Genomic DNA, 22,935 nt, shown 5'->3' with positions numbered 1-22,935 from the left:
TTTAAACCAATTTAAAGTTGGTTTAACTCATTTCACATTTGAGACTCTAATTGTAAGATTAATTGTGATGGATAGCATTTTCAGAATTAATAATGATGTGTATAACAATATTTATAAAAAACAATAACTATAGAAAATTTTATCAAATGATAGACTCTCGTTGGTAACTTAGTCCATTACTAATAGACTTCGAGAGTTAATCACAATTTTGCTAAATTTATAAATTCTTTTGTAATGTGTTGTATCTACTAACATTGTAGGCATGGGTATTACTTTGTTTGTAACCAACTCCAATTATAATAGTTGGTGTTATCAACTATTACAACCTACAATAACTATACTATTGCTATTTAAAAACCTTGTTTATTACATGTTTTTGATTTGTTAGGGGTATAAAAGATCAAACCAAACCGACAGATCACTCTGAACCAATTCTATGTTCGAGCCGATTTAGATCTATTTTTGTTTTGTTTAAAAAGAACTTCGGTTTGGTTCAATTTAATTTACTCAAACCTCAAGAATAAGAAATTAGTCTTAATGTACTTTCTTTGTCCTTCTTCTCCCACATCCCTATCTCTTTCTTTATCTCTCATCCCCCCTCTCCCTCACATGTTTGTCTTTCTCTCACATCCGCTCTCTTTTTTTTTAGGACAAACCCAACGATGGTGAGCTTCCTTTGACCCAAAAACCTGTATGACGACCCCTTCAACTATACAACCTCGATGGAGTGATCCACCCATAAACACTAAGATGGCTTCTTCCCATGATTGATAGGGTCTTAGTCGAACGGTGTTCCAGCAACTTGCGTTATGATTTTTTCTTTCTTATTTTTCTTTTAATATTACTAGTTTAACCTAATCTAGTCAGATTCGATATTGTCCAAACGTAAGCAAATTCGGATAATTGACGGGGACTAAAAGAAAAATATTGAAAATAAACTACATTGGTAGGATTTGAACCTGTTAAAAAGGGAATTGTAAGTTAGAGTAACCATTAAGCTAAAGATAAATATTAATAATTAAATAATTTTCTTTATATATATTATATAAAAACAATAAAGTTAAAGGGGCTTGACCCCTTACCTATAACCCAAATTAAAATAGTTTGCACTCTGAAGATATATTATATTTGCATTGTGTTTTATTTATTAATACTTGAATTTAATTGCTATACTTTATAATTGACCTAATTATATAATTGAAAAATGAAAACAAAAAAGTTATTGATCTATCTAATTTCTATTCTATCGTTAAGCTTCCAAAAGATATATTTTAGTCTTTTAAGTCTTGAATTTATATTCAAATCGAAACAATACTCAAAATTGGTAAAATTATAACATTTTGTAACTTAAATGCGAAAATGAAGGCACCAAAACTTACCAACGCATTTTTTTCCTAGAAAAATATATATGATTATCATGCATTTTTTAACTACCATAACTCTACTGGATTATGTTTCCAATTATTTTTCTAACTAAAAATGAATTTTTACCATCATACAAGATTCACTATATATGCATAGAGAAAGAAGTAAAAATAATTAATTTGGTACCTTTGACATATTGATCAATTTCTTCCTCAAGCACTCTATAGTTTCTAAAGTTTCCAACCTTAAACCAATAAATAGAAAACAAGATTTAATCATAAACATTAGTTGAAAAAAAATATACTGTTTCTTTCAAGTTTCACACACACACATACATACATACCACAAATATTAAATTTTCATTAGGATGAACCAAAAATCTCAAAAAGTCATGAATGTTAATTTCTTGTCTATTTCCATCATGGTCATCAAGTAAACAACCTGTAACATTGGGAATTAAAAACTAATTTAGTTTCAATTCCTTTTGATAAGTTACTTCAATCATTACTAAGATTGAAAGATTTAAAACTATATATCTAAATAATTGGGGGCACATCTACTTGAGGATAAAATGATGTGGTTATTGGGTTTAGTATTTTTGGTAGAGATACGAAAGTATTCAGGTCGGTTTGGATCAATTTTAATGGTTTTTGAAAATTATTTTTTTTAAAGATTAATTGGAAAACCTTATCCACCCATTCAGAAACCTCGTTATATGTGTAACTAAAAGTTGCATTTACACTCCTTAAATTCTAGAGCCACATAGATATACATCCATATATATACACTTTATATTTATATAAATGATCTAAAGATCTGTAGTCTAACCCATAGGGTATATATATAGATCTAAAGATATTGAGACTATATTTGTAGTTTAATCTAATCCGAATCTACAGAAAATATTTATAATGTACCCACCTATTATTCGACGTTTTCGAGGAAAATGATTAAACAAAGTTTGCAAATTTGTCCGATGCCAAACAATTGCATCATTCTCTTGTGGAACCCTATGTTGATCACTAAGGACCTCACCTGTAAACATTAGTCACCTGAAAACATTAGTCACCTTAACCAACAAAATCTATAATCTGCGTAGTTGAACCATAGAAAACAAATAAGAAATATAAGGATAAATATAAAATAATAAGCTTGTAAATTAAAAAAAAAATGGTTCCCAAATTAACAATCAGGGTTTCCAAGTTAAATAATTTCAAATAATTAGTTCTAATGGGTCAAAACTAGGTTCTTGGTAGTAGTTAGATTTTGATTCCTAAAATTGATTTTTTTGTCACATTTATTGGATTTATTTATAATATTACAATTTTAAATTTCCACGATTGCCAGTTGATATGGATTTGTTTAAAAAAGAATAATGAATAAAAAGAACTTACGCAACATTTCTTGAAATGAATCAACATTCCAAAATGCTAGAGGAGAATGAATTTGAAGATAACCTTGACTCCTTAGATTAAGGTAAAGGCCACCTAATCTCCCTAAAAAATTCAAAAGACTTGTAAATATCACATCCACCACCTGCATATATGGACACCACTAAATTTTAATTTAATTATAGAAAAACCCTAAACTAAAATATACTACCATTACTTAAATAATAATAAATTAGGTTATTCACCCACATGTCGATAAGTAGAATCCAAATGCTCTATGGGATTTTCATTAATGGGAGGAATTGCCTGAAAAACAAAGAATGAAAATTAAATGAATAACTAGTCGAAATAGTTAACACATTCATCATAATTATTATCTTACAATAATCTTTAGAAAAAGAAAAAGAAAAAGAAAAAGAATTGAAATTCAGAGACCCAATAATCAGGAAGAACATGTCGAATATTATGAAAAATAAAAAATGCTTTTGGGTGATCGATGTGATCATTGGAGCCACTGCCTTCTTCCATCACCTTTGTAAACAGATATCTATTTTTTTTTCAAAATTAAGCCATTTTTTTGTCAACAACAATCGTTTATATATTTATTATTATTAATTTTTTTCTTTTAAAATCTAAATTTAGTTAAGATCGGAAGTTTGTTGACAAAAATAGATATTAAGCATTTCTTTAATAACTTTCAAACAAAATATATTTTAAAAATTCTAAATTTAGTTAAGATGTAAATATTGTTAGGCAGTGAATTTAGTTTTAGTTTTTTTTGTTTTCTTTTAAGATTTTTTTAAAATCTGGTTTCTACTATTAAATATTTAGTCAAAATCTACCAAAAAAAAAAAAAGTTTTTGTTTTTTTAGTCTTCAAATTTTAGGTTGACGTACTTTTAAAAATTTGGTAGTAAAAATATACAACCTAGCAGGATTAACATAGAAATTTAGAGGCGAGGGTAAAGTTAAAAGAAACATATTTAAAAAAACTAAGAATAGAAAAGTAAAATAATTACTAAAACTAGCTTCAGTTTAAGTTGTATTTATTGGTACAATAGGAGTGAAAAATTTGAACTAACACGTATAGTCTTTGCTGTTCAAAATAATTTTATTATCTGACATGTTAATGCATTTGTATGTAAATTTGATTTATTCTAATTTAAGGTGGGCTTAGTACTTTATTGAAAAATCTAAATAAATAAGAATACATAAATAACGTTTGGATTGATTTAATTATTTCAGCCAATTTTTTAAAAGTAAACGGTGGATTATGAAAAATGATTTAATAATATTTACTACGGATACAACCACTCTTGTTTATAGGAAATCAAACAAATTACTCTTTAAAATAATTTTATAAGAAATGGAAAAATAATTAACAATTATATCTTATTCAAAAATTCAAAAATTCAAAATTTTTCATCTTTTTTTTTTTAAAATTAAATAGTGTGTTTTAGTAAAGCTTTCAGAAGTTGGTCTTTTTCTTTCTAAAATAACAAGTAAGAAATAGTACACAAATTTTGATTAATATAAAAACCTTTTCTTTTTCCTTCAAGAGATAGAATCACATTTAAATTTACTATTTAAAATAATAAAATATAAAAAGCAATAAAATTTATTTATATATAAAAAATAATGAAATTAAAATGTTTAAATTACATGAAGAGTAGATCCAAAAGGAATTAAATTAAGTGAGGTTTATCCAAAAGAGTGGAGATTTAGTTAGGAAGGATCAAATCTTTGAACTCCAAAGTCCAAAGGCAATAAATTCAGAACCTAACATCGAATTACCAAAATACCCTCTTTGAAGCTGAAGAAGAATTTGAAGAGTATATCCTTCGTTGGTCCCTCTTCGATTCCCAGTTTTTCATTTTTTTCCCAAGCAGTGAAACAGAAGAGAGAGAGAAGAGAAGCCATTTTTAAAGTCTTAGAACTATGTATGTACATTCATGTTCATTAAAAACCATACCAAGTTTTCACTTTCCAAACCCTAGATCTTATACTTCTCAATTTCCCCCAATTCCCCTCAAATATCCCCCCCCCCCCCCCCCCCCCCCCCCCCCCCGTTATTTCTTCTTTATCACTGAATTTCACTGTGCGTTATTCACAAGCACAGTCTAAAAATTGCTTTTTTTTTTCTAACCCCATTTTGCAGATCTGATACAATTGGGGTCCATCGCCGCCTTTTTTCTTCTCTAGCTTGTTTTTCAGTTCTCTGAATTTGGCTTGTTTAATTTTCGGCTCAGGTAATCTCCCTTGATCGGTTGTCAATGAGTAGATATTATAAAATGATTATACCCCAGTTGGATGGATGTTCTTTTTGTTTGAGCATTGTTATTGACTTCGGTTGATGATTGATGGATTGTGATGATTTTAAGTAGTTCTTGTGGTATTTGAGTTTACGACTTCTAATTTAGCATTTGGACTGAGTTTTTTTGTTTGTTTGTTTGTGAAGACATTCATTGGTATTTTTTTTAAAAAAATTGGATCTCAGATTTGAGGATATACCACTGTATATGCGAGTTTAGTGTATCTTTCTGGTTAGAAGATTCTCATGGCATTGCCATCGGGAAATGTTGGTGTACCGGATAAAGTTTCGTTTCAGAGTGGTGGTGGTGGAGTTGCAGTGAGTGGTGGCGGTGGTGAGATCCATCAGCACCACCACCCACGCCCTTGGTTTCCCGATGAGCGTGATGGGTTTATCTCATGGTTGCGCGGCGAATTTGCTGCTTCAAATGCGATGATTGATGCACTTTGCCATCATTTGCGTGCTGTGGGAGAGCCTGGGGAGTATGATGTGGTTATTGGATGTATACAGCAACGACGATGTAATTGGACACCAGTGCTTCATATGCAGCAATACTTTTCAGTTGCAGAAGTGATGTATGCCCTTCAGCAGGTGACCTCAAGGAGGCAGCAGAGGTATATGGACCCTGTGAAAGTGGGGCCGAAGTTGTATAGAAGACCTGGGCCAGGGTTTAAGCAGCAACAGGGCCATCGGGCTGAAGCCACAGTCAAGGAAGAGACAATCACTTGTGCAGAGTCATGTAATGGTGGGAACTCTTCAAGTTTTGTAAGCTCTAGAAAGGTGGAGCAAGTAAGTAATACGTGTGATGAAAGTAAGGCATCAGGGGAGGATGAAAAGTTGAGTGAAAAAGATTCAGGGTCAGCTGAGGACAATAAAGGTAATTTCTTTTTGGTCTCCTATCAATTCTTAATATTGTGCGAAATTTATTTTGGGCTAGATTATAAGTTTAATCTATCAACTATCTGATTCTGGACTTTGAATGTTTAGGACCTTTTAGACATTTTTTAGAAGTTTAATGATTTATAGGACACAAGCTTTGGAATTGCTGGGACCGAACTTCTTATTTTATCTTGTTTTTGTTTAAATGTACTTTCACATTTTTTTCTTACATGTATATATTTTTATTTTTTTATTCTACTGCTTTCATGATACTAGTTATTTTGGGTTGTTGAGGATTGATATTTTCCTTATTTAGTATAGTAAGGCAGTATGAAGTTGAGTGTAATACATGACCTCGTTAAAATAACGAAATGCAATTGTTTCCTCATCTTATTATCATCTAATAATTCATGGAAACAAATAAATAGTATTGCGTATTTGGTGTCAACTGTTTAAGGCATTGCCCTGCAGAGCATTGATTAAGAAGATTTTAAACTGAAAGGGATCAATACATTGATTGAATTATCGGTTTGTTTGTCTTTTGCGTTACACTATAAACTGTTTTCCATTTATAAGATTTTAATGAATTGATTTTATTGTATGAAATGCTTAATTTTTATATGGGTTAAGTTATAACTACAAGTATCTTTTGGATGAAAATTAAATTTCAAACTAGGAGGGGTGAATAAGATTATCAAATAGGAAAGTTTAGCGGTTTTCTTGAACCCCCAAAATAAGTCTTTGTTTCATTGCAATATCAACTTGATATGCTTGGAGGCTATAAGCTTCGGGAAGTCCTATCTAGGTAATGAAAATGACCACGTTTTCATTCACTTTTGATAGTAGTTCTTAATGTTTTTACCAGCATGTACAAATTATAAATCTGCATGTTTCTTGTCATTTCTTTCATTCATAGAGATTTGAATTACTTCATATGTAAATATTCATCAACGAAGATGAAATTAAGACTATGTCTCAATTTTGACGAACTTGCTTGTTGGCTAGATACTCATGGGAAGGACCAAAGTAATAGCAAAACGAAGTGTGCAGAAAATCTAGAAGACAATGCAGGTAATAAAGACTCTCAAGTTGAACCTGATGATGGATGCTCTTCAAGCCATAGAGGTGGGTACTTCCTCTTTAATCATTGTTTCAATCCGGAACACTTAACATCATATTTAGTGGGAGTTTGCTCTCTGATCAATTCATTGTTGATATAGTTAGAAATAACAATTGACCGTGTTGTAATTCAAAATTAATATTAATTTTGCAGCTTTATCCTACTTATTGTTGTAATGAAATTATGATTTTTTTTACTAAAGAAAATGACTTCATTATAATTATATTAACGATCAACTTTTTCTCTAGATAAGGAGCTGCAATCTGTTCAAAGCCAGAATGGAAAGCAGCATGCAGCCACAACCCCGAGAACCTTTGTTGCCAATGAGATGTTTGATGGAAAGATGGTATAACTTTTTGGTTTTATCCTGAATTGGTTCTTGGATTCTTTGTTGAGAAATTCTCTGAAGGAAGGAGTGTTTCATACTGGTGGACTGATTGACTTCAACTTATTTTATTTTTCTTCAAATTCAGGTGAATGTGATGGATGGATTGAAATTGTTTGAAGAATTATTGGATGATGCTGAGGTTTCAAAGCTTCTTTCACTGGTTAATGATCTTAGGGCTTCTGGAAAGAGAGGGCAATTTCAAGGCAAGTTCATGGTCTTTTTAACTTCGCTTGACAATATTCATATTTCATGACAAAAATTGTTTATTTAAGAAGTTTGTTTTTCTAAATGCAATTAGTTTGATTTTGTCTGCAAAACATTGATTCTGTTTGCAATTATATTACCTCTGGCTTCGGGATAGTGAGTTTAGGAATGGGAATGATCACTTGAACATGGTTCTTGGAAACATTTGAAGAATTAAGCATTATTTTGAAATTTTAAACGAACTTTTTTCTTTCTAAATAAGAAATTCTTTCCATTGAAAACTTGAAATTTATAACAAAATGTTTATAGTGCTCTTGTTAGAATTGAAATTTTGGACTTTTTGAATGTTCTTTATAAAAATCTTAGGCAACTTATATGATAGGTACAGTACATTAACCTATTTTTAAAGATAAGAAGCCAACCACATTTTTTGTAAAGACAATAAAATAAAAAGAGTGAATCTGCTGATATTCAACCTGTACCCTGTCTTCTGATTGATTCATCAGGACTTGCAACGAAGAATAAATTTGAAAATAGGAACTTGTACAAATATAACCATTCTAGACTTAGTTACACTTGCTATAAGACCTATGGTCCGATGAGGTTGATACTTGGTAAAACAAGCTTGATATTCATGTTGAAGTTGATAAAGTATTTGCAAGTTATCAGCTGCCTTGAACATTCCTTCTATGCCCTGTCATACCCATCTTTTGCTTTTTTCTCCCTTTGGTTTAGCTCTTTCTCTTGGTTTAGATGTTTTGGGTTGGTCCTCCTCATTCCTTATTTTCTTGGTGTGTTTCGACTCGTTACTTTGTACTGTTCTTTATTTATTTTGGCTCTTTTGATGAATATACTTGTTACTTTCATATAAGAAATTGAAAATTATTATTATTATTATTATTAGAGAAATTATTGTAAAAAACTTCTGAAATATTTATAAAGTACAGGAAAATTTCAGATTCTATCAATGTCCATCAATGACAAAATATTTTGTAAATATTTTGGTCCATTTTGCTATATTTGAAAATGCTCCTTAATATTATTATTAGAGTATTAAACAATTTTTTCATGGTCAAAAGTTGATTACTAAAGGAAGGGGAGAGGGAAATATTCTTATCTACTGATAAATTGTGACAAGCTATAATTACAAAATAGTTTAGAAGCAAAAGGAAGGAGTAAATCCCAAACATCTCCCTGCTGGACTCATGATTGTGGAAATGTTAGGACTCCTCCCTCCTGCACTCAGAAAATCCCAACAACACTAGAGAAATAGAGACAGTACTCTGTGGATATTTATATATTGCAATCAACCAGATAATGTTCACAATGATAATCCAGCGCAAAGGAAAATAAGAACGACAAGATAATAATAAGAAAAAACTAGTAAAGGACTCCCCCAACAATTCAATAAGGCTGGTTCTTCTCACAAAAGCTCTCAGTAGCTTTTTCCTAAAATATAACATACCTCAGCAGTCCCCAAAAACATTGCTTAAGTACCTCCATTCCCCTAGTGGGTCCCCCATAAGATCCTTTCATTTATCCCCATTGGTCATGCTGTCTTTTTGAATATTTTCCTTTTTGCCCTTGCGTTTGTAGGTATGCATGATAAGAGGTCTAACAATACCGCCGAGCTCAAAATTCACCTTGTCCTCAGGTGGAATGAAGGATATTGCTGGTTCATGGCATAAACCGACTCCCACATTGCTTCATTGTTATGTAGCCCTTTCCATTTTACCAACCAATCGTTAGCCCCTATCTCGCTGTTCCAATGGACCCCAAAACGGGTTCCACTTGCAGCTCAAACTCCTCGGTCAAAGCAGGCGACGTGTGTACTTGTTGATTTCTGCCCAACTTCAGTTTCAGTTGTGAAATATGAAATACATTATTGATCATTGCCTCCGGAGGAAGGTCCAAGTTATAAGCTACTTCCCCAATTTCTTCTATTATGTGATGTAGGCCATAAAACTTTGTTGTAGCTTCTCACTGTGCTTTCTGGCTAAAGATCGCTGTTTGTAGGGTCATAGTTTCAAAAGAACTTCATCCCCCACTTTGAACTTCATCTCGCGACGGCGTAAATCAACTTGCTTCTTCATCCTATTCTGAGCCATTACTAAATTTTCCTTTAAGGCACTAATTACCGGATCTCTCTCTTTGAACAACTGTTCAACACTGTTATTAGTCGTCGTTCTATCCCTATACAAAACCAGTGGAGGTGGTTGACGACCTGAAACTGCTTAGAACGGTTTGTTCTTGCCGGGGAATGAAAAGTGGTGTTATACCATAATTCAGCCCCATGGAATGCACTCATGCTAGAATCTCTCCACTCATACGTTTGTAAGTTTTGAGGAATACCGAATTTCCCCCTAATATTGAATCATGAAACTTATGGAGTAAAGCTGGAATTAAAGAGGATTTTTTTAACCGGACTAACCTTCCTTCGTAGAGCAATCTACCTGCCATCGATTCATAGTTGTTTTTTCCTTAAGAATTCTAATTATTTCCTTTAGTTCGTCATCTTTATCCACTTCTTCATAACCATTTCATAACCTTCGGACCATTACAGATCCCTTTCTAACTTGACCCACAGTGCCTCCTGCCTCATCTCTTGGCTTGAAATGAAACTCCTTACCTTGTTCACTGACTTTCGCTTTAGATAGATATAGGATCTATGGAGCAATTACAGAAGTACATTTTGTGCAACAGCCCTTCCTATCTGATAGAAAAGGATCCCATGATCTGAACCGATCTTACCTGGGATAGCAAATCCCAAGTTTGTCTATGAAGAGCAGATCTAATTATATTAGTGTCTATGGGTTTTCTTATAATTTGGATATGCTATTTTGGGGTCAATCTATTAGGATAGGGCTACATAGTTATGGTTCATTTACATTTAACATCTAATTGAATTCATTCAAGAAAGGGTCTGATGAACACAAACATAGGGGTATAGATAAGAAAACTATGTGTAAGACATCGAGAACCCTTTGAATCACTACATTACTTGATTCAAATGGTTCTCACAAAAGCCAAATGTATGAGGAAGTCCAATTCATTTTTTTATTTAACTTAAGAAAAAAGACTTCTTTTTTTATTGTCCAACGAATGATTAAGCAATTCAGACTTTGTTATGTTTCTCATTCATTTGACTCTTTCACAAGCGTATTTGAGCGAAAATTTGATTTCTTATCACAAGGCTTGTGGTATATATTCTATATGATACACGTACAAACGAACATCCTTGCGCAAGTATTTAATTCGACTGTATGGTTCATCCGAGATAGGGCGTCCACAAATTTTGCAAACCTGGTTGGTACAAAATTTCAAAATCATAGCCCACAACTTAGTTAACCATCTCTGAAATTGAGGTTGAACTTCCCTCTGTTCAATCAGAAACTTCAATGCCTTCTGATTTGAAAGTATCGTAAACCTCTGCCCCAACAAATAATGCTTCCATTTTTTAATAGCCATCACTACTGCCATTAGTTCTATCTCGTACTTTTCATGTGCTCGAGGGTATAATTTTTGGCTGAAATAGGCTATTGGTTGTGTGTTTTGAGACAAAATAGCTCCCAACCCAATTCTCGAAGCATCTGTTTCAATAGTGAATGGTAGGGAAAAATTTGGAAGTGCTAAAACAAATACGTATATTATTGGCTGTTTTAATGACTCAAAAGCTTCTGTGGCCTCTTCGTTCCACTTGAACCCATTTTTCTGCAACAACTTGGTCAAGGGTTGCAATATCCCCATGCCCTTTAACAAACCTTCAATAATATCTGGTGAGGTCGAGCAAAACCCCTCAATTTAGAAACGGTTTGGGTTTGTGGCCAATTTACCATTGCCTTCACCTTCTCGCCATCAGCTTCTACTCCTTTACTAGAAATCTAATGTCCCAAATAATTAACTCGGGAATGCCCAATTACTCATTTCTTTGCATTGGCGAACAACTGGTTGTCTTTCAAAATATTAAATACCACTCCCAAGTGTTTTCATGCTCAGTGATGTCACTACGTAGATTGTCATCGAAGAAAACTAAACACAAATCGCCTTAGAAAGGGTCTGAAGACTTGGTTCATGAGTGATTGAAAGGTTGGAGTGTATTGGTCAATTCGAAAGGCATAACCAAGAGCTCGTATGTCCTTTGTGGGTGTGAATAGTTGTTTTCTCAATTTCATCCGCCCTCATCCGAATTTGGTGGCATCCCGAGCGAAAATCCAATTTCGAAAAAATTGCTGCACCATGTAGTTCATCAAGGAGCTCTTCAATTATGGGAATGAGAAATTTATTTGTAAAAGTCACCTGATTCACTAATAACACTGGGTTAGAATATGGACTTCGGCTAGGCCTGATGATCCTAGCTTGAAGCATTTTCGAGACTAATTTCTTTATTTGTTCCTTCTAGATGTACTTGTAGGGCTGAACATTTGATGGGTTTCTATCCATCCACTATCAATATCCTATGATCCACTACTCTTGGTGGAGGTAACTCTGTCGGCATCTCAAACACTTTCTTGAACCTTCTCAACAGACTACAAATCATGGGCAAGTTCCACTCTTGCCCTTTTTCTTCTTTATCACTTTATCTCAATTATCTTCCTCAATTTTAACATTCTGGAATTCCAACAGGAACCCCATCTTCTCTTTCCCACATCTTGGATAGTGTTTTCAAGGAACATCCTACCTTTGTAACGGACAGGTCTCCATTTAGTATTACTTGAGTTTGTCCGACCATGAAAGTCATCACCATTGATGGCCAGTGAACACCTACAAAACCCGTTGCGCTCAGCCATTGCATACCCAGTACCATATCAATCCTGCCCAATTCGATAGCCAAAAAATCTGCCACAATTGTCAATTCAGGAAAATGATAAATGGAACTACCTCAGTCACATTTGAGAATTCCCTTTATCCTAGGTGAACCCTCACAACAGTAATAAGAATAACCCCGATAAAACAATTAGTTAAACAACCCCAAGAAAGCTAAACAGATTTGACTTGGAAAGATTGATCAAAGATCAAGAAGAAAGGAGAACTTGTTCCTAACTTCAAGATTTCGAACTCTCCAAAATCTAATTGATCAAACTAGATTGAAAGTGCTAAGCATGCATTCTAACACAAGAATACAAAGGAAAGCATAAAGCTTGAGAGAAACACTAGGAGAAAATTTCATTTAAATTCAAGTTGTGTTCCAAAATGTGGAAACTACAATTTTATTTATACTAATTCAAATGTTATATATGAAAGGACACAACATTTAATTTTATGCCATTTCAACTACCCTAATAAATGAAAGTCCATACCCTTAAATTAGTACATATTAAAGATGTGAAGAACCTAGAAATGCATTAAAGACGTGAATGAATCTTAATTTCTAGATTCATTATGATCCTTGTGTGTCCAAGTGACTCTTGACGTTCCAACTCTTTATTAAAGATCGAAAATCTAGCTTGTAAACAAGCATTTAATCTATCTTGAAGTCTTTTAGCTCTATCTTTTGTCATTGAGCCTTGAGCCATAATGATTGCCTCTTGATTGGTTTGACTTTGAAAGTTCTCCCATGAATTTCCAACATGTGCTTCATTTTCCTCTTCATTTGAGTTGGTGTGAGCTTCCCTGTTCAACATCTTATTAGTTTGGCTTCATGTCGCTTGCATATCCCCTTTCCTTCCAGCACAGTTCCATCGCCAATCGTCACTCTAAATTTAGTCGTCCCTTCGATTGGTAAGTTTAAATCTTTGACTACCCCTTGATGGATGAAATTGTGTTGCACTGTTGTCGATGAGAATAATTACCTCTTAGCCCATCATTGTCCCGCTCAATTTCATTGTTCCCTTCGAAGTAAATCCCAAAATGGTTCGAAGTGCTATTTCCGTTTCTCCCTTGACTTCTAAGGTTTTGAGTTCCACCATTTCTGGCTCAGCTTCCACCTTCCCATCTGCATCCTCCCAATCTTCATCATTCGCAATAAAAAACATTAATTCACGGTTCGCCTTGACCTTGCACCAGTTCCCAGGTGAGTACTTATCATTGCAACGGAAGCATAACCTTTTATTCAGCCTTGCTCGGAACTCACTATCTGATAATCGCTTCATCGACGACTCACCTCTTGCGTAATTTCCTCTAATTGGAATTGATATTGCTTCATTGTATATTTGTTGCGTTTTCCCTCTCGTTTCTCTATACTGAGTGTTCCGTTTTTAACATTCTGGGTTTGGGCCTTAGTTGTACCCGACCCACGATCGCCCCATTCACTTAGGGCCAATTTAATAGCTAAATCCCTATCACTCACCAATTGGGCTTCGCGCATACAATCCTCCGAAGTGACTCGATGACAACTCTTCACCTCGGCTTGCGGAGTAGGTTCCAATCCAGTGGCGAAGGCATCAATCAGGACGCTCTCTGCCATCTCTGGCAAGGGTGCGAAGTAGCTCAGAAACTTCTTCACAGAATTAGTGGAACATCCGTCTTGCTTAATCTGTATGAGACGGGCACCCAAACTACCTTTACTTGGAGCCTTGAAGTGTTCGAACATCCTCCCCTTGAGATCTTCCCTTGACGTAATCTCTTCTGATTATTACTACATCGAAACCAATCAACTTCGTCTTGAGCAGAGCCGATGACCGCCACCTTTACTTTCTCGGTGTCGGCCAGCTCATTGATATCGAAATATTGTTCGGCCTCATAGACCCATGATTTCGGGTTTGGTGAAAACAGGTCTCTAATTTCTAATAATTACTTTTATCCGATGGTCCCGCTGAGAATCAAAGTCGTATCCGTCTCTTCGATCTATTTTCGATCGCGACTCAACCAATGCACAGGATTCTTCCCTACATTTAATCATACCGCTCTCCTTCATTTCTTCTGTCAGTTTCTCCATGCTCTTATGCAGACAAAGTACCATCTCCTTCAACCCCATAATCTCTCTCTCACTTGTTTCCAATCTTTCCTCCCAGTGTTTATGTGCCATAGCTCGTGTCGTCCTCAGGATTTTTGTGGCTCTAATACCAATTTGTTAGGGCTCCTCCCTGCATCAGAAAATCCTAACACTAAAGAAACAGATACGGTACTCTGTGGATGTTTATATATTGCAATCAACCAGATAATGTTTACAGTGATAATCCAGAGCAAAGGAAAATAAGAACAATAAGATAGTAATAAGCAAAAACTTGTAAAGGACTTCCCCAGCAATTCGTGAAGGCTGGTTCTTCTCCCAAAAGCTCTCAGCAACATTTTCCTAAAATATAACCTACCTCAGCAATCCCAAAAAACATTCCTTTAAGTACCTCTATTCTCCTAGTGGGTCGCCCATAAGATGTTCCTTTCATTTATCCTTATTGGCTTGTCTTCTTGAATATATCTCTTTTTACCCCTGGGTTTGTAGGTATGTATGATAGGTCTAACAGGAAAATTCTTGAATTTCTTTCAAACCAAAACTGCTTAAGGAGTGCAAACAGGTCATTAGACCAAAAGGATCTTTGATTGGCCTTGAAAAGACGTGCTACCAATGAATTGACATAGGACCTCAAACGCATTGCTAGGACTGCACCACAAAAGGTTGACGATGTTGAGCTCTTCCAACACGCAGGTGCAAAAGGACAAAAGAAGAACAAATGCATCAACATTTCTTTGATTACTTTACGAAGAACTTACCAATTTGGGGAGAGCCATATTCCGGAGGATCCTTTGGCTTCAACAAGAATTCTAAGAGAAGCCACAAGAAAACCTTCGCTCGAAGGGTTTTCATTTCTCCATATTTTTAATGTACAAGGCACTGAACTTTCATTGAGATGGATGGAAAGCTACACAAGGGCAACACATACACAAGTCCAAAAAAACAGAAAAAATAAGAATTTATGTTCTTGTCATGAGAACTACTATTATCTGGAATGAGATATCATATTTAAAGGCTTTCCAGAGTATACGACCTTGGTGTTAATTTAAATCAGTTATCAATAGGACTGGTGGAGTCCATGTTGAAATTTGACTTTTTCACCTATTCCTCGTAATTTTGTATGTATGAAGAATCTTGTTATGTTTCCACTATATAAAATTGAAAAAATAGAAATAGAGTGCATGTAAAAGTTTCTGAGATCTCGGAGACGTGGACAAAGTGGCATTAACATTAGCACATTGTTGATGCAGCTAATTTCATAGGTTTTGTATGAGGCATTGTAAGTTTAGGTATTTATACCAATTTTAGAATAATAAATATGGTGTCTAGAATAATCTAGCTGTTTCCCAACCAAACCAAAAATTGAAACGCAAATGGTCTTGTTCCTTCTGATGCATATACCTTCTTCACACTTGTGATTTTCTTTCCCTTTTTTTTCCCTTTCTTTGGAAAAGTTAATGAACTATTTTCTCAATGGCCGGCAATCGATTGATTTATGAACATGAACGACGTTTCTACAATTTTATAATTTGCTAGAGAATGAACTGAATAATATAATATTTTGTTCTTGCACATAATCAGGTCAGACGTATGTGGTCTCGAAAAGACCCACAAAGGGACATGGGAGAGAAATGATCCAACTAGGCTTTCCCATTGCAGACGCTCCTTACGAGGATGAGAATTCTTTAGTGCTCTCTAAAGGTATTTACTCTGAGACAGCAATTTCTAAATTTGGTTGAGCTATATGGTCAGTTTTTGTTTGATGGGGTAATTTAGATCATTTTTAGTGAACTTCACAGATAGAAGAATAGAACCCATTCCCTCATTGCTTCAAGATCTCATTGATCGCTTGGTTGGGGATCAAGTGATGACAGTGAAACCAGATTCCTGCATCATCGATTTTTATAACGAGGTCCCTAGTTTATTTATTGTTTTCAGCAGATTTTAAATAGTTTAATGTTCTAGACTAAGATTTTTGTTGGTTGCGGTACACTCAGGGTGATCATTCTCAGCCTCATGTCTGGCCATCATGGTTTGGAAGGCCTGTTGGTGTCCTCCTTTTGACTGAATGTGAAATAACCTTTGGTAGAGTGATTGGTACCGATCATTCTGGAAACTATAGAGGTGCTATTAAGTTGTCTCTCACACCTGGGTAATCATTCTTTCCTTTCATCCTCATCTTGATACGTGCTTCTTAATTTACTGTCGATCATTCTCTTTTTGATCTGTTCTGCTTTTCTTCACCTTTTGAAATACAGAAACCTTCTTGTGGTGCAAGGAAAATCTGCAGATTTTGCTAAGCATGCAATTCCTGCCATTCGCAAGCAACGCATACTTGTTACGCTAACCAAATCACAGCCAAAAAGAGCTTCACCAGCTGATGGGCAACGTTCATCTCTAAATGTAGGTACATTTTCTGGTTGGGGCCCTCCATCTGCTAGATCACCCAACCCTCGTCTTTCACCTGGACAGAAGCCCTACTCTAATGTTCCATCAACTGGTGTACTACCGGTACCACCCATTCGTCCCCAAATGGCACCACCAAATGGCATCCCTCCTTTAATTGTCCCTTCTGTGGCACCACCTATGCCTTTCACTCCCGTGCCGATCCCAACTGGTCCATCAGCATGGCCCACTGCACATACAAGGCATCCTCCGCCTCGTCTACCTGTACCAGGCACTGGAGTATTCCTTCCCCCTCCAGGCTCTTCTAGTGCTCCAACACCATCTCCTCAACAGCAGTTGCCAAACTCCAATATTGAGATGGGTTCCCTTTCAGAAAAGGAGAATGGTTTGACGAAATCTGATCACAATTCAGGTACTTTTCCAGGAGAAAAACCAGAAGCGAAGACTCAAAGACAAGAATGCAATGGGACTATAGATGGAAGTGGGAATGATAAAGTGAAAGAGGAAGAGCAGCAGCAGCAACAGGAGGAGGAACAAAGTGCCCAAAATGCAGTTTAGACAAGATATTACTTATGAAGAGAAGAGAAGAGAAGAGAGAGAGAGTGAGAGAGATAGAGCAGGTAGGCTGCAGAGTTGAATGAGTTATGAAGCAAAATGTAGAGAGCGGCAACATTCAAGATTGATGATTTGCACACTAAAGACATTACTACTACTACCAAAGGAGAACAAGGGGAGTTCTCTTTCAAAGTCCTTTTAGTTCATTCCTTTTTTTTGATGTCCTGAAAAATTATTGGTTAGATGGGAAGACTGATTCCTAATGGAACTTTTGGATCCTATCATCTTTTTTTTTTTTTTTTTTTTTTTGAAAAAAAAAAGAAAAAGAAAAAAGTGATTTTTGAGATGTTAGAACCAGTTGGGGATTTTCTTTTGGGTTTAAATAGTTGAAAAAAAACAAGACTATATATATATATATGCTAACCCCTTGAGTTATTAGGGACCGGATCTTCCCCCTCTTATATGCAATTCATCATCAGTTCTATACTAAGCAAATGTAGAGACATTAGGGACTGGTTCTTCCCCCCTATTATGTGAAATTCATCATCAGTTCTATACTTAGCAAATGTAGAGACAGATTATTGGTCTTTCTTGTTGATCATTATATGATGGATTATGGTCAACTTCTCTTTAACCTAAACGCAAATAAACCAATTTATCCCAGTGGCATTTGTTTAATAACCTCACACAACGTGCAATATTATGCTATATGATGGTAATATGGGATCTCATTTGTTAGAGTAGATGGTATTATCTTGAAGCTTCTTCAAGTAGTCATGTGAATAACTTAAAAACCAGACATCTAATCTAGAAGATTTTAAATGAGTGTCAAAAGTTTTGTTTTTCAAAAAAGAGGAATATATCTCAAAGTTTATCTTCGACTTTTCATCTTATGCTAATTTTTCTTCTGAAAAGTGGTATATGTTTGTTATTGTGAAAGCTTTTAAAGACCAACCTTAGTGTAGGATCGAGAAGATTGCTGTTTGAGACACTACTTCTTGAGGGGGTGGATTCATCACATGTCCATTCTTGATTTTCAAGCTTAATCTTAAATTAATTGACTTTTATACATCTGACCTAATTCTTACAATATGTCCTAACCTATCATTATATTTCATTTATTATTATTATTTTTAATATTTTATAATTAAATATTAATAGATTATCTCTTTTTTTTTTTTTCTATTTAAAGAATAGCTATTTTTTAGAATATTTTCTTTATTATTGGGAGTAGGCTTGTGCCATTTTTAAATATAATAAAATAGATCAAACATTTTACAAAATATAGCAAAATTTCATATCTTATTAATGATAAACAATGACAGACTTTTATAAGTATTTATCGTGACATTATAAATACTAATGTAAGACTATCGGTGTGTATCATTAATATAATTTAAAATTTTTTACCATATTTTATAAATATTTAAGCAATTTTGACATTTACAATAACTTTTTTTAGTATTTTATATGTGTTCACACGAGATTTCAGGAGAAATTTAATTCGTGGAATCGAACTTTGTATTGATTTATGTATTGTGGATACAATCTCTAATATTTATTCCTTTTATTCTCTCTCGAATATAAAAAATAAAATTTAGAATTTCGTGGTCTTCGATCTTCAAGAAGTTGTAATTACAAGTCAATTCGAGCTTCAATCTTCTGGAATTCAAGGAAAGTTGATCTTCCAAGTCTTCGATCTTTCAGAAGGATGATTTCGAGGTGATGATAACTTGCACGTCTTGAGAGTCTTCAGAAGTTTTGGTTTTCAATTCTTCAGAGCTTCGATTCTTCTTTTCTAACAAAAAAAAAACTCTCCAAAATGAATGAGGTCTTTTTTTAGAGAATCTCAATGGGCTTTAGGTGGGCTTGGGCCCATTTTCTTGTTGGGCGGGCTTAGACCTGGGCCCATCTACTTGTTGGGTTTGGGTTTGGGCCCATCTGCTTGTTGGGCTTGCCCGTTGCTTCTTCGACGATTGGAGTTTGTTCATGATAGACGGTGCAACTCTATCATGACGCCCTACTTCTTCATCGATGCCGGGGGTTTGTTCATGATAGACGATGCAACTCTATCATGACGCCCTGCTGCTTCATCAACGCTTGGAGTTTGTTCATGATAGACGATGCAACTCTATCATGATGCCCTACTGCTTCCTTGACGTCTGGGGTTTGTTCATGATAGACGATGCAACTCTATCATGACGCCCTACTTATTCATCGATGCCTGGGGTTTGTTCATGATAGACGATGCAACTCTATCATGACGCCCTGCTGCTTCATCGACGCCTGGGTTTGTTCATGATAGACGATGCAACTCTATCATGATTCCCTGCTGCTTCATCGACGTCTGGGTTTGTTCATGATAGACGATGCAACTCTATCATGACGCCCTACTTAGTCACCGACGTCTGGGTTTTGTTCATGATAGACGATGCAACTCTATCATGACGCTCTGCTGCTTCATCGACGCCTGAGTTTGTTCATGATAGACGATGCAACTCTATCATGACGCCCTACTTCTTCATCGGCGTCTGGGATTTGTTCAGGATAGACGATGCAACTCTATCATGACGTCCTGTTGCTTCATCGACGCCTAGGATTTGTTCATGATAGACGATGCAACTCTATCATGACACCCTACTTCTTCATCGACGCGTGGGGTTTATTCATGATAGACGATGCAACTCTATCATGACGCCCTGCTGCTTCATCGACGCCTGGTGTTTGTTCATGATAGACGATGCAACTCTATCATGACGCCCTGCTCCGTCTACTTTGCTCCAAGATGATGTCATCAATACTAACTTGCTTCTGGTGAACTTCATTTGCATAACGATGGTTTACTTCACAGAATGATGCTTGTCTGGAGTTTGACACCTTGTAGTTCTGATAGAAATCAACCAGGAGGAGATGGACTCAACTGTGTCGCATTGAAGATGAAGATCGACTACGCCGCATTAAAGATGATTATCGTGTGTGCCGCATTGAAGAGAATGATCGTCTGTGCCACATTGAAGATGGTAATCGCCTAGACTGCGCTGCATTGAAGATGAAGATGATGACCGCCTTTGTTTCGTCGTATTAAAGATGAAGATGATGATCATTTCTACTGTGTCACATTGAAGATAAGGATGATGACCACATTTAAGATGAAGATGGTTATCGTTTCTGTTGTGCTCGTATTGAAGATAGAGATGATGGTCCATGAAGATGATGATCGTTTCTACTATACCACATTAAAGATGAAGATGATGATCGTCTCGGCTGTGCCACCTTGAAGATGACGATTGTCTGAGCCGCGCCACATTGAAGATGAAGATGAGGAATGCCTCGATCACGCTACATTGAAAATGAAGATGAAGATGAAGATCCTCTAAGGTGCAACATGTGTGAGAAAATGAAGATGAAGATCCTCTCGGCTGCAACACATGTGAGAAGATGAAGATGATGATCCCCTCGATTACAACACATGTGAGAAGATGAAGATGATGATCCTCTCGGCTGCAACACATTAAAGAGATGATCTTCTTGGCTGTAACATATTTGAGACGATGACATTTTTGACCGCTACACATATTTCAGACTACGATCTTCTTGGTTGTAACATATTTGAGACGATGACCTCCTCGACTGCAACATATTTGAGACGATGACATTTTCGGTTACAACATATATGAGACGACGACATTCTTGGCTACAACATATTTCAACATATTTGAGACGATGATCTTTTCTGCTACAACATATTTAAGAACTATGATCTTCTTAGCTGCAACATATTTGAGGGGACGACCTTCTCGGCGGCAACATATTTGAGACGACGGCATCCTCGGCTGCAACATATATGAGACGACGACTTTCTCGGCTACAATATACTTGAGACGAAGATCTTTTTGGCTGCAACATATTTGAGAAGATGAAGATGAAGATCCTCTCGACTGCAACATATGGGAGAAGATGAAAATGAAGATCCTCTCGGTTGCAATACATGTGAGAAGATGAAGATGAAGATCCTCTTGGTCGCAACGCATGGAAAAATCCTTATCTGTAACATATCGAAGAGGAGTAGAGTTCGCTGGTCAACATTTTGGAGAAGAGGTGAAACCACACCTTAAGAAGGTAGACAATTAAACATCTCTATTGTCACCAAAGAAGCCACTGAGGCGCTAGCTACGGTTCAAAAGAGCCTGGACGCTGTACGCGAAGAATTTAAGAACTTCAAGTGGAGGCTTTAACTTTGCCCCCTTTGCCCCCATTCTTTTTTTTTCTTTAGTTGTATTCTTGTAAATACATGAATTTGTTGAATGGTGATGAGAATGTTCTTATTCTGGTGTGACTGCTCCTGAATTTCATTTTGTACTGTGTACGCATCATTTACTATGCGCTTACATCATCACAATGAAGAATAATATATATATATATATATATTTACGTGCGACTGAACTTAAAGTGAACTTTAAGCTGCCTACGTACCCTTTTTATAACATAGGGATCAAGTCATAACGTAGTTCAACTTTTTTTTTTTTGCCATTCACCTTTTAATCTCTTGTGGGCTAGGAGCACCATGCAGTTTAGGCTCTTGTGATAAGGAGCTTTACATATTTAACAACTCTTATTTTCAACAAGAATTTGTTCATCTCCTTCGTTTGTAGGATTGGTGAAGATAATAAATCTTGGTTTCACAGTCAAGGAACCTTCTGTATTTATGTCAACAGACAACTTCCTCTTCATGGGTGACGGGACACGACTGTGAATCTTATTGTCATCATTTTCTTCACGAAATAGTTTTGCCTTCAAAGATTTCATCTCTCTTTGTTGTTGATCATTTGCCATCTTTAGACGATCAAAAGCAGATGTTGAAGGTCGATCTTTCTTCGATGTGGAGATACTCAGCCTTTTGAAAGCTGAAGTTCGAGTGTAAATAAACGTTGGACATTGTTTTTCTTCTTCTTTCGTGGCCATACTCAATCTTTGAAAGACTGAAGATCGAGTAGTTGAAGGCTTGATACGATCAAAGACAGAAGTCTTTTGATTAATTTCATTTGAATTTTTGACTTCTTTAGAAGATCCATAATTGTTGTCGACTTCTACTATGCTGGCAGCATGACATGCAGTGACTTCAAGTATTTCTTCTGGATGATCCTCAAGAAAACTTCTTGGGAGGAATTCTGCCAAAGTTATCGACCGTCGAAGTTGGAGGAAGTCCTCATCTTTTCCTTTTATGGGCTTAGGATTCCACATCTTCTTGTTCCTTCTTCCTTTCTTTTTATGGGAGATGCTTCCTTTTGCATACTTTTGATGGAATCGCGACTCCTTTTGAATGGAATTTGGTTGTCTCCCTTTTTGACGAGTGACTGTTATCCATCCTTCGCCATCATCTTTACCATCCGCTTCTTTATTTTGGGAGTTTATCATCGCGATCATTTGT

The 22,935-nt window shown here is 35.5% G+C and overlaps 1 protein-coding gene across 2 annotated transcripts; it reads left to right on the top strand.

The window, feature by feature from the left end:
* The first annotated feature begins 4,538 nt into the window (after window positions 1–4,538).
* LOC103495063 (RNA demethylase ALKBH10B) lies at window positions 4,539–17,945 on the top strand. Of its 2 annotated transcripts, none has more exons than XM_051090944.1 (10): window positions 4,539–4,695; window positions 4,914–5,004; window positions 5,253–5,943; window positions 6,951–7,070; window positions 7,314–7,411; window positions 7,539–7,656; window positions 16,128–16,247; window positions 16,346–16,458; window positions 16,544–16,698; window positions 16,805–17,945. In XM_051090944.1, exons 3-10 carry the CDS (start codon window positions 5,313–5,315, stop codon window positions 17,508–17,510), a joined length of 2,061 nt encoding a protein of 686 aa, XP_050946901.1. In that variant the 5' UTR covers window positions 4,539–4,695; window positions 4,914–5,004; window positions 5,253–5,312; the 3' UTR covers window positions 17,511–17,945. The 2 variants fall into 2 exon arrangements, with proteins under 2 accessions (XP_050946901.1, XP_008454722.2); XM_008456500.3 differs by having other exon boundaries at window positions 16,334–16,458.
* The last annotated feature ends 4,990 nt before the right edge of the window (window positions 17,946–22,935 follow it).

The sequence above is a fragment of the Cucumis melo genome, chromosome 10 (assembly GCF_025177605.1).
Source record: "Cucumis melo cultivar AY chromosome 10, USDA_Cmelo_AY_1.0, whole genome shotgun sequence".
Classification (NCBI taxonomy): domain Eukaryota; kingdom Viridiplantae; phylum Streptophyta; class Magnoliopsida; order Cucurbitales; family Cucurbitaceae; genus Cucumis; species Cucumis melo.
Note: the sequence above shows the minus strand (reverse complement) of the source record. Positions and strands in the feature narration are given on the sequence as shown.